Source organism: Coffea arabica, chromosome 1e (genome assembly GCF_036785885.1).
Source record: "Coffea arabica cultivar ET-39 chromosome 1e, Coffea Arabica ET-39 HiFi, whole genome shotgun sequence".
NCBI lineage: Eukaryota > Viridiplantae > Streptophyta > Magnoliopsida > Gentianales > Rubiaceae > Coffea > Coffea arabica.
In genome coordinates this window covers 55647882-55660488 of record NC_092311.1, presented here as the reverse complement: position 1 = coordinate 55660488, position 12607 = coordinate 55647882, and the positions used below count along the sequence as shown (strand labels likewise).

The 12607-nt window shown below is 37.6% G+C and overlaps 1 protein-coding gene and 2 long non-coding RNA genes across 4 annotated transcripts; 1 reads left to right on the top strand and 2 right to left on the bottom strand.

The window, feature by feature from the left end:
- Nucleotides 1-403: 403 nt before the first annotated feature.
- On the top strand, nucleotides 404-1851 carry LOC140014816 (uncharacterized). Its single transcript, XR_011821514.1, has 2 exons — nucleotides 404-1138; nucleotides 1353-1851. It is a non-coding gene; the product is annotated as an uncharacterized lncRNA (long non-coding RNA).
- On the bottom strand, nucleotides 1294-5433 carry LOC113719247 (gibberellin 2-beta-dioxygenase 2). The gene is made up of 3 exons (XM_027244414.2): nucleotides 4755-5433; nucleotides 2091-2517; nucleotides 1294-1969 (listed from the first exon to the last, which is right to left on the bottom strand). Exons 1-3 carry the CDS (start codon nucleotides 5150-5152, stop codon nucleotides 1727-1729), a joined length of 1068 nt encoding a protein of 355 aa, XP_027100215.2. The 5' UTR covers nucleotides 5153-5433; the 3' UTR covers nucleotides 1294-1726.
- A 3789-nt stretch (nucleotides 5434-9222) lies between these two features.
- LOC140021658 (uncharacterized) lies at nucleotides 9223-12004 on the bottom strand. 2 transcript variants are annotated; one of them, XR_011825561.1, is made up of 3 exons: nucleotides 11817-12004; nucleotides 10249-10336; nucleotides 9223-9521 (listed from the first exon to the last, which is right to left on the bottom strand). It is a non-coding gene; the product is annotated as an uncharacterized lncRNA (long non-coding RNA). The 2 variants fall into 2 exon arrangements; XR_011825562.1 differs by having other exon boundaries at nucleotides 9223-9518.
- Nucleotides 12005-12607: the final 603 nt, after the last annotated feature.

Genomic DNA, 12607 nt, shown 5'->3' with positions numbered 1-12607 from the left:
TTTGCTTTTAATTACAGTTATTACTTTATAAGGTAGAATAACATAACAGATGCTCAATTAGTAAAGTGGGAAGGCACTAATAGTAGGCCGGGAATCGGGTGATAAAGAGACTGTAATTTCAAAAAAAATTTAAAAAAAATCGAATTTGAACAGTCGAAAGTTTAACGGATTTGATGGGTTTTGACTAGTTTTTAATTACGTTCAACTTTTTCATAGAGATTGACTGCCTCTAGGCTAGACCCGGTTCGATTAGTTGAAACAATCAGTCCAGTCCAAATTCAAGAACACCGGTGCTGGTAGCAGAGCTAATGAAGCCACAACTATCTCCTTTTTTTTTTTTTCTGACATTTTCTTGAAGAAACTCAAAAATTCGGTAACATAAATCTAGATTCCTGAGCAATCTTTAAAAGTCGGCAACTTTTGAAGGCGCCCAAGGAACTTATCTACTCATTTCCAAACCTCCTCATTACTGACGTGGAAAAGAACCCCACATGAACAAGTCTAACAGGGCGACTTCTACCTACCGAGAGTTAACTAACCCCACAACTATCTCCTTAGCATGCGATGTTTTGGATCAAACTGTTATACCAACCGGCCAGAAGTCAGTGATAGATCCTATGTCATTATCTGTCAGTCTTCAGTCACCACCCAGTCATTATCTGCTCCACGAAAATCTGAGCACCACCACCCACCAAATGCGCAGTTCTCGAATACCGCCAAATCAAGTGAGGCCTTTGACAAAAAAAAAAAAAAATGAAGAAGAAGTAAAGCCTCTGACAACGGCTAAACTCCTCTTGAAGTCAAGCCCATCTCAAAAGGGCAAGGAAATCAGACCTAACATATAACCATAGAAGTTGAGACGAAAAGCTGTACAACAAAGCCACCCTAAGTTATTGGATGACAGATGCATGATATTATAATCCGATGTTACCCCTCGCTGGTGTTGGTCGGAACAATTAGGCCATTAAAATCTTATCCCACACGAACTGATCATGATGCTCTACTCTACTATTGAATCAAAACGGATTTACCCTGAGTCTTCTTATCACGGCCTGAGCCGACTGTAGCTGCACGACTCTTTAACATCTGATTATGGTTGTGGCTGTTGCGGTGTGACACGGAGATAATGACGTTTAAGGTATGCAATCCCATTACCTATTCCCTTCTTCCAAAAAGCAGGGATTAAAACGGTAAAAGATAATGGATAAGACGTCGGTTCATCTTATCTATGTTGAAATTGTTTGAATTTCCGTAGCGTAAATAGTACTTGGCTGGTTAGCGTGGAACTTTGAATTGAAATTGTAAACTTGAAAAGTTGGACGTTATATAAAACTTCTATTCATGACTTGTAGACATGGCAGCATGCATTGATATTCAACCCTGCTCCATCAATACAAAAGAGAACAGCTAGCATGATTTCGAGATTATGGATCAGTGATGCTCTCAGCAGGTGACTGCTGCATAATGCTATGGATCGGAAAAGATTTAGATGAATCACCAACCATTTTGAGGCTGGAACTGGAAACGTTGCGAAAAAGTCAGAAGGGAAAGCCCAGAAAGCAAAATTTCCCCATGCAATTTACAGACTGGGTCAGTTGGTTGGATATGTCGGGAGGGGCAGATCAATTGGATAAACTTAAACAGCGGGAAGAAAGATTTTAATCGCGGTAAAAAACCTCCCTAGGAAGAAAAGAAAACAAATTGGGGTGGAAAACTGAGTAGTGTATTAATGGCACTTGAATAGATCAAGCCGGTGATCCGCCAAACGGGTGGAATACACAGCTTTCTTGAATTCTCCCCACGTGAAAGGCCTATACAGGATGGGGCTATGGCGGGAAACGAGGTGGGGAAGAGGAGAAATGCAGGCATTCAGGGGCGGGGCACCGAAAAAGATGGTGGACATTCTGGGTTTAGCCGAGTTTGCCAGAACCCGATGCCTGACGCTCCTAAACCTTCCATTGGTCAGGGCCTGCGAAGTCATGATAAGTAGCACAGGTGAAGGATATTTAGTAGATAGTTTAATTAATGTAGTAGTAATAGAGTAGCAGTAGCTAAGATAGTGACGGAGAGGAAGCAGAGCAGTACTGAACCTGGAAAGCATCGCCTACGAAAACGCAGAACTGGGAGGGGTCAGGGGGAACCGAAATCCAGAGGCCTTCGTCCTCATCATCATCGTCATCATCGTCATCCTTAGCAGGGGTGCAGCAAATCTGGAGGCCTGGAACGTCGTTAGATCTCAAGATAGTCAAAATCTGGGGGTCAGAGTGCTCTCCGAATCCAACGCGAGGAGGAGGAGAATTGGGAGACTTTGAGTTTGAGAAGGGACTAGTACTGGTGGTGGTGGTGGTGGTTGTACTTGGAGGATAGTGATTGATCCGGAAGCAGGAGTCGCTGTTGACATCTTGGATGACTTTACTGAATACGGACTTGTCGGGGACCCACAGCCCTTCCGCCGCTAATTCCAGGATCTCACATGCCAGCTTCCTCACTGCTTCTATGTATTCATTCACTGCACAGCTGCACAGGAAACACCACCACCATTAATTTTACTGAGAAACCAAACACCTCCACAACTCAGAAACCAGAGAACGCGCAATTAATTTACCACTACTAGTGGCATTTCTTTCATCATTAATGCTTGCTTCCATTCCTTTTTCCCTTAGCCCTGCCTCCCTTTTTTTTTCCCCTGATTCATTTCTGTACCCGTTGCTGCATGCATATCACTCCATCGTACCCGCACAAGTATTTCTTGTACACAGGCACAAAAGTAGTTGAATTGAGGACACTAGGTTGAATAGTAACAGAGGGTAGATGACAAGATACATGACCATTTAGGCGTGCCATGTCTAACATATGGGTTAGTAGTAGTATGTCTTTTGACCCACCATGGATGCTACTAATGATATATAGGTTGGAAGATTGGAAACCAGAAACTGAGAGCAGACTTCTACAATGTCGTCCAGTACATCCGACTCTATATATTTACTTACATAAACTTGTGGCGACTATTTGCAATATTGGAATCAGGGAGGCCGTTATGACTTGTTCTGGTATTAACTAAGTATTGATTAGTACTCCTATAGCTATTTCGCTGCAAATACACATATTTGTTCATATAGTACGTACTATATACGTTCCAAAAAATACCAGCGACTTGGAGATTGCACGTGCGACTATTTGACCGGAATAAGTTTATCCCTTATCTTCAACCCTTAAGTCTTAACTTTGTAGTTCTCTCTCTCTCTCTCTCTCTCTCTATATATATATATATATATATATATATATATATATAAACTACTTATTATTGTCAACCCCATTTTGTGATTGGACCATTGGCAAACATTTAGGTAAGGGGTGATTTTATGTATCCACCAATCTTTCAATGATAAAGAATTCTCAACTCAATTCAACTCTAACTCAACTCTCAAGGGAATGAGCTAGGAAAGCAACACGCGCAGATATATAGGAGCAGCAGATGACTCATTTCTTATAATCTTATAATCATATTTTCGTAGCTACTATTACTACCACTTACCAACTGATAAAATTAAAATCCAAAATATAAAATTTGAATTCGTAAGTTATTAAATTGTTCAGTATTAAAACTAATATATTTGAGTGCATACAAAATTCAGTGTCGTTTAATTAATTCAAATGTTTAATTTTTGGTTATTAAACAATTTGAATATATTAATAACTAAATTAATCAAATTTAAGTGCTGAATTGTGTTATCAAACAGACCTTATTCTACTGGTCCGCGACTTAATAAACCACTAAATGGTTAGGTACCCAAGTGCGTGTTCATATTTGCGTTGCTTTTCTAATTTCTAGTGAATTTACAAGTCTGAAAACTCAAAATTTGACCGTTACTGCTTCTTAATGGTAATCATCCGGAACACGTTAGTTTCGTCCTCAGGCAATATTCCACAATTTGATGAAGTAATATCTGCAACTCCCACACCCCCTCCCCCACCCCAAAAACCAAAAAACCAAAAACCGATACGGGATCTTATACTGACTAGCGAACCTCCCTATTTCCCCCAATTCCCTGTCTTCCGCAGAAACAAATAAAATAGAGGGGGAAAAAAGGAATATTAATTAAGATTCTCTTTTTCACAACGTACATGCTATGTTAGCAATTGAGTGAAAGCTTTCCCGAACTTTGGCATGCAAATTAAATCGGGAAACCCCCGTTAGGAGCACTGGCCCAAGCAAGAAAGATAAAATGAGGAATATGGTAGTAGTTGTATACTAGTAGTAATTTTTGGCAAGGAAAAAAAAAAGTTGAGGGAAGGGAGAGGGGGGGGGGGGGGAGGGAATTCCTCAGCCCCTTGCGGGCCTGCAACGTACGGTCTGCATATTCATCTTAAAATGCGGTCACTTCCTCAGCTTTATTGGCTTTATTCATTTATAATATCCATAGCGCCGAATCACATAACAGGATGAACTTATCTTGTTGGGTTAAAATCAATCATGATGTAATTGAAAGATATATACATACATATATATATATATATATATATATATATATAGAAGAACGCAAAAAAAAAAAAAAACAAAGGGTGAAATTTCTTTTTATGAGTACTCCTGCTAATTAATTAACTAACACGCTCGAAAATAGAAATGCCGAGTAACTATGACGATGTTATAGTACTACTTTGTAAAACCAGTCGAAACGAGTAACAAATATGTTATTGCGGATATGCATATAAATAATACTCCAGCATATATATAGTGAGTAGTAAAATGGAACCTGAACTGTTTAGGGTGATCGGAAACGGTGTTGGATCTTTGGCGGACGGAAGCAGGATTGGCCTCCATGAGAATATACTCGAGTTCACCCTTGTCCCCGTTGAATCCAATATTCTTGCAACCGTAACCGAACGGGGTAGGAGGTCCGGCTCTCTGCTTCTCCGACGCGGGCTTAGCAAAAAACTCGACGCCTTCCCCTTCCATCCTTGCGATTATATGATTGGGAATCCCGTGGTTGGCGACGGTGAAGAAGCCAAACTCTTCACAAGCCTCGACTATGAATTTGGACAGCTTAGACCTGTCCAGAGGCAGCAGCGACAGATCAATCCTGGGAATTCCGAGTGCTCGAGTCTTTTTCCTCCTCATCATCCTGCAAGAATATTGAGAAGCAAATGTCATGGTGCCAGCTAGTTAGCCACGCTGCGGCCACCGTATGTTTGTTTCTTCCTACAGAATTTATGTATGCTGTGCGTTTGCTCTAGGAGCTCATAAGGGCAGACGAAGAAGAACAAGAAGAAGAATGTGAATTTGCTGTAGTCCGAACGGTCCAGCAGGTGTATATATATATGTGTAGAGAGAATGAAAGTAGTGGTAGTTATTGTAGGAGGTCAGTACATCCTGTATTGCCTACACGGGGAGGAAAGGCCGAAAAACTACAAAGAAGGAGACGCGGAGCTGGCTTTTCCCTTGCTTTCAGTAGCAGACTAGCAGTATAGCTGTGCTACTAGTCGATTTCTTTTTCTTTTTCCATTTTGGTTGTTTCTAGTATTTTTGTCGCAACGGATCTTCTGTCCCACTTATTATATTGCTATTTCTCCTACATAAATATCATGTTTTAGTTCTTTTTTGTTTCCTTAAGATCCAATAACTATTAATTGAGTAATACATAAAATTTAACAAACTCAAAAAATCAAAATGCATAAAAAATGAGATTTTTTAATGAATTTTCTGCTATATTTTTTAATTTTCTATTATATACTGCTTTTTTGAAACTGCTGTATTTATTTTTTACTCAATTAATAGTTATTGGATCTTAAGGAAACAAAAAAGAACTAAAACATGATATTTATGCAGGAGAAATAGCAATATAATAAAAAATGGGACAGAGAGTGGCACAGAATGTGGGACAGAAGATCCGTTGTGTATTTTTGTTGAGCGTGTTTTTTCTGGTATCTCAGAGGGAGAGAGTCGGGGAAGTCGGGAGAGAAATTCGTAGGTTGTTCGGATATAGCAAGTTAGGTCTTGTTTGATAATTTAATTTAGCAGTTAAAATTAATGAATTCAGATATTAATATTTTTAGACTGTTTGATAGCTAAAAATTGAACATGTGGAGTGACATTGAATTTCTTAAGTAAAATTTATTCCTAAAATTAAGTGATAAACTATTTACTTGTTACTTAGTGTGATATAGATGGGAATGTAATGATATTTAGTACTTAATAATTCAATAATTTAATAGATTTAAATTTTAAATTTTAAATTTCAATTTTCGATTTTTAAACTTCAATTTTATCAAACGCACTCTTAATTATACCCATCCGTGTTAAAAACAAATTTCGAATTACTACTAGACACCATTAAATATTAGCAATATTATTAAGAGCGAAACAAATTTTTTCATTTAGAATTAATTTCAAGCACTGAACGACGTGCTCATGAGCCACTATCACTTCGAACTTTTCTTAATTATTACTGCTACCATTTTTATAGACATATATGTGACCGTCGTAGTCCTTGATTGGGATTTTCGCATTTTCTAATTCAATTGGTTGAGTATTTTATTTTGTTTAGATGGATTCTTTCCTCTTCTTTCCTTGTAAAGAGTATCGTATCATCATGTTGGTTCCCAATTCACGACAGCAATACGCGAGAAGTCATGAGCAATGGACCAAATCAATTCCCCAATTTTTAATAGTGCTACACTATGTTAATAGCAATGCATACCGTTTAATCCTAACTCCAATCACCTCCACTGTCTTCACTCTTTTAAACTTTTTCATTTGTGTGATTTCGAACCCCAATGACCCAACCTTTTTTTAGTTCTACGGAAAACAACTTTTACCCAATGTATATCACGTTTCTTTTCAAATTAAAATAAATGAATAAAACCTTGACGTTCCAAATTCCAATCGAGTCACAAATTTAACCGCTGACAACGTCATTGATATTCGTGGAAAAGGGCAAGCCAAAGCAATTCAGCACATCATAAGAGGAAAATATCCGTCTTAAAATAGAAAGGTGCAATTTAGTTATTGAGTTACCATGTAGATTTTTCTTAATTTTAGCACAGGAAAAAAACCTCGGCGATATTAAATTATTCCTTATGTCTATTTTTGACTATCAAACTATTTTTCATTTCAATTCAACTACTCAACTAACTAATCAATATACTCATGATCATTTCGTCGAATTTCGCTCTTAATTTACAAAAAATATCAAACACGTGCAAATCATGTGTCAAAATTTAAAGGTAAATATGTCCATTGATCTGCTCAATCTAAACCTAAAAACCCCTACGGTCACTGAACTATTTTGCTCGTACACATTTGGCTACTCAAATATTTTTTGTTTCAATATAGTCATTGAACTCTTAAATCAGTACTCTAGTAGTCATTCCTTTCAATGTTTCTACTAATGCTATTGGAATGTGCTCCATGTGCATTTCATGTACCAAAAACAAGGACAATGTCGTAAAGTTAATTTTTTTTACATTGTTGTCACCAAGAGTTTTAGATTTTTTAATTAACAAAAAAATAAAATTTAGAAACTTTAATAGTTGTTTTAATATATTCTAAGAACTCTGAAATTAAATGGAAATAGTAGATCCAATGAAAAATGAAAGCTTGCTAGTATGCTATTTTGGTGAGTTGGGTGGTCAATTTGAACGAAAAATCACTAAGAATATGTTATTTATATAGTTCAATGGCTATTTGAGATTTTTTTTTCTCATCTATTTGGCCAAATTTACCTATGGTTTTTGGCGTGTGCAGTGTACACTAATATACACATTGAATTTGGATGAAATGTCCACTAATACACACATTTATGAGTTTAGTAGCCATTTTGAATCAAAAAATAATTGAGTGATTCAAAATATACGATTAGAATGCTGTAGTAGCCGCAAAATTTTTTTGTCATTTATTTGAAAAGTTCAGTGAACATATTTACCCTTAAGATTTTGACACGTGATTTGCATGTGTTAGGTTTTATTTTTTTTAGATTACAACTAAAATTTGACAAATTTGTCATATGTGTACTAATTAGTTAGCTGAGTAGTTGAATTGGGACGAAAAATGATTTAATCCTCAAGAGTAGATGCAGGGAAGGCCGCAGACGTTTTTAACCCTTTTAGTGCATAATACTTCATCTTATATCACAGAGCTAAATTGACAGTTATATACATTATCTTGTAGATTTTCTTTTAGTGCAAAATACTCTCAGATTTGGATTAGAATTAGAGAGGTGCATTGATGCGTTATTGACACACTCTCTTTGATTTCTTTGAATGCAGAATATTGGATTCAAACCTGTGATCTACACCCAAAATTCCTCTTCTTTGGATAACTTGTCAAAAGTAAATTCGCTAATGCTGGATTGTGTTTAATTAATGCTAATAATAAAAAGACTAATGTCAGTGACAATTGCAATTTGTTCAAAACATAAAAGATTTTTCATCTCACTGAAACAGACTAAAATTTATCTACCAGGAGAAACTTCTTGTATCATGCACGTAGCTAGGCGATGAGTGCATCCTTCTGAGAGGTTATCTCCTGTTGGTTTTCATTTAAGTTGGATGGTCAGAGTGTTCCTGTTGGAAAATTCCGTAACGTTGGAAATCAAAGTTTGAAGCCCAACAGGCAGCCGCAGGGCAGGAGGGAGGACTGTAAATTCTAAAACATTTCCTTCAGCCCCTACGAACTTTGAGAATTTTGGAATGCCATCCCCCCGTCCCCCAAAGCTGTTGCCTTTCACTCCTCCGCAAATGTAACTACATTTCAACTCAGCATTCAGTTACCTGATATAACACTTTAACTTTCACACTTGAAAGACTTGTTACTTTGCATCTTTTTAACATGGACTTTTGTACTCTATTATGGTTCGTTATTTAGTTAAAAATCTCTAGATTATTCAAAAGGCCAACCTTTTATATTATCTATTTCACTTTCTTTTTTAATCATTGAAACATATACATCAACTATTCAATTCCTTTTATTAATTTGGATTAATCGATGAGTGCTTGGATTAGGATAGATAGTAGATTATTTGGAAAAAAAGATAAAATAATCTTGTAATACTTTTTTTATGATGTGATATATATATATATAAAGAATGATTAAAGAAAAACGTGTATTTGTCATATGTTTCCTTTTTTTTAAAATTGTCATTTGTCACTTAACTACAACCATTATTAATTTACTGGAGAGGAGGCATTCCCAATTAAATCAATGAAAATTTTGGAGGAGCTATATTACCTTGGAACCAAACGAATTCCTGTCCCTGACCTCCTACTGTGACGACCCCACTTCTCCCAAGGGCGAACCCAAGGGTATCGGCGGGCCGCCTGCCTAGCTCGCGCCAGGACTCAAAACTTAAAGTTCGAAAGAGCACTAAATACAATATATACAATCCCAAAAGAGTTATAGTTACATTCTCCAAAAGTATCGAGTCAAACCACCAAAACAAAAACAAACATCCTAACTGTTCAACTATTACAAGCCAAACTAACTATACTAGTATACGAGCCAAAAGTCCCCGCGTCGGCCCCTGCTAAGGAAAACAAAAGGAATGGGGTAAGCTATATGCTTAGTAAGTAAACAGGGGCGAAAGCATAAATTTCACGTAACAGTTACACAATAAGAGTAAAGCAAAAGCAGAAAAGTAACATCACATAATAAGGATACAGGTGGCTCCAAAGCCAACTCATGTGCCATGCGTGATCTCCTGCCGACACTCCGTCGACCGCAAATAATAGTCCGTAGAACTTCACTTGTACACCCACCGACACCTTATCACCCTCACTGGCCAGTCACCTCACAAACTTGCCCGGGCGAACGAAATCACAAACTTGAGCTTGAGTCACAAGCTCGGGTCACAAACTTGGTCACCTTCTCGGTGAACCGGATTTACAAAATTGGTTCATAACATGAACCTACAAACTTGGTGACCTCAAACTAAGTTGGACTGCCTTCGACCAAGCCCTAACCGGCTCGAATAGTCCAACCAGGTCAAGAGTTCGCCCCAAACTCACAAACTTCACAAAATTATTCAAAATCACAAACTTTGCAAACTTCACAAACTTTATTCGAAAGTCGCCCCGAGCCACAAGTTCAAGGGTTTTGGTTCCAAAAGGTTCATATACATATGCCAAGTACAATTATACATTCAAATTAGGGTTTAGGTCGAGTGCGATAAAGTACACCCTCGCCTAAGTGCCCTTTTCACATATCTCAAACACATAGCAAAGAAAACACACCAAACTGGCCTGAATACTTACTCAAAATACCAAAAGTAGTACGGAAGCAAAATCGCTTTGCGTGTTCGCTAGTAGTGGGCCCCACCGGCTCCGCCTAGCTCACCGCTGTCTGAAATAGAAGATTTTATCACAAACGGCCACTAACATGCCCAAAACAAGCAAAACGGCAAAACAACACGCGCGCACGTAAATATGACAGACGGAAACGGAAACGGCAGATTTGACACTCGTTTCTAGTTTACTCATAAGTTGAGCTACGAATATCGGATTAAGGCGTATGAGACGCCATATCGAAGCTTAAAGGGTGAACAACAACTGTTATGAAGACATCCAGAACTGAAACTAGAGGCTTTAGTCCCAAATGGACCAAACACAATCACTTACGAAATCTGGCCAATGCACAAATGGTCAGTTTTGAGTGCAAACTGTTTTCTATGCTACACATGGTCAAAAGAGCTGAAAATTGGCAGTTAGATAGTTCATTCCAAATGGAACAACTTTCATGAAGGTCGGCAATCCAAATTCGGAACGGAAATTGGTCATCTGGACCAAAACAGATCTGACCAGAAAATGGTCATTTTCACGGGCAGGCCTTATTTGCTCGGCTATATCTCAGGTTTTATAAATCCGATTCATGAAATTCCAAGGGCGTTAGAAAGCCCTGATATAGGGCTATAAGTTTGGTGTTTTGGTCGGAAGCCCAAACAGCTTGTAACTCAGCCAAATGTGAAGCCAAAGTTCCAGCCATAAACTTTCCAAAAACGTACCAGAATCACAAACCGTATTTGACCTCAAAATGCGGTAATGGCACCAAATTCACTACGGTTATCGGATGGGGATGTAAGACCCACCGTTTCGAAGCTATGAAACAGGGCTACAAAAATGTAGAAGGTCACTCAATCCAGTTCCTAGCTTAACTAGGTCGAAAATGCCAAATACTATACCAGAATTACCAAAACAGGTTTGCAAATCACACAAAACTGTAATTACTATAACTTAGTCTATACAAGTCCAAATTCCGAAATTCCAAAGGCATATGTTAGCTAAGACATCCAGCTACATTTCATCAGAAGACACCAACTTCAAAATCCAAACCAATTCCAGTCAAAATGGCCAATTACCAGTACAGTTTTCGCATTCTGTCCAAAGCAGAACAGCTACAGTAATTTCGTCATATCTCATTCTACACTAAACCAAATGACCTGAAATTTTACAGCCACCTCAAACACATCAATACCTACAACTTTCATGTTTTGAGCAAAGTCAAATTCGGCCTCTATCTATGATCTAAAATTTCGGACAGAATGTTCAACCAAGAACCCTAATTTTCCAGAAATTCTTCCAAATTCAAAATTGATTGCAATTTCCTATCAAATGCACCTACTAGAGCCAAAACCCCTTATTACCAACCATCAAAAACAACCACACCATCAAGATCATATGAAACCAGAAAATTCCAAAAAAAAAAAAATAAAAACTCAACCAATCATTCCAAACCATGAAATAAACCACAATTTCTAACACAATAGCCACCATTAGGCATAAATTCAACATCATTAGATATAGGAGGGTGTTCATATACCACTTACCAAGTAACCAAGAGAGAGGAAGATGTTGGACACCTTAAGTCTTCAAACAAACTTCAATAGACCACTCACAAGCACCCAAAGGATAGATTTTATGGAGTAGAATCTAAGTTATGTGGTTGGTTTTGGAAGATTGAGTGAAATGGAAGCTTGAAAGTTGAAGAATTTCTTTCTTCTTGAGCTTGAGAGGTTCGGCCATCAAGAGCTGAAAAATGGTGAATTTTGAATGATTTTTGAGATATTTAACCTTTGGTCAAAAAAGTCAAAATTGTGAATAGTAAACCATAAAGTCCAACCAATCATATTGTGACACTTGTCACACTCATTAATGCATTCTTATCTTTCTTTTCCCCCTCACATCACTCACTTCACACACTCTACTTATCTCTTAACACCCGATAAATTTTACACAGTATCCGGAATTTAACCTAATTGGCCGAATTTTTCCGAACTTTTCGCACTAGTGGGTCCCACGTCCGATATACGTTCTTAATTTCTCAAAAACTAACTAATACTAGAAAAATCATCTAAAAACTCTATTTACTCAATAAAAATTATCTGAGGCATTTTCTAATAAAGAAAATGTAGGAAAACGGGTTTTCAATCTTAACCGGAACTTAGGGTTTAAATCTTAATCCCTACTTAGGGTTTTCGAAATACTCCCAAAACCAAACGTTACCGCCCAATTAATGAATATATCAACGTAGAACGAACTGGGGCCTCACACCTACTCAAAAGGCACTCAAGTGCCAAACACTATTTGTCAAACATCTACTATATTCCTACTCTACCTT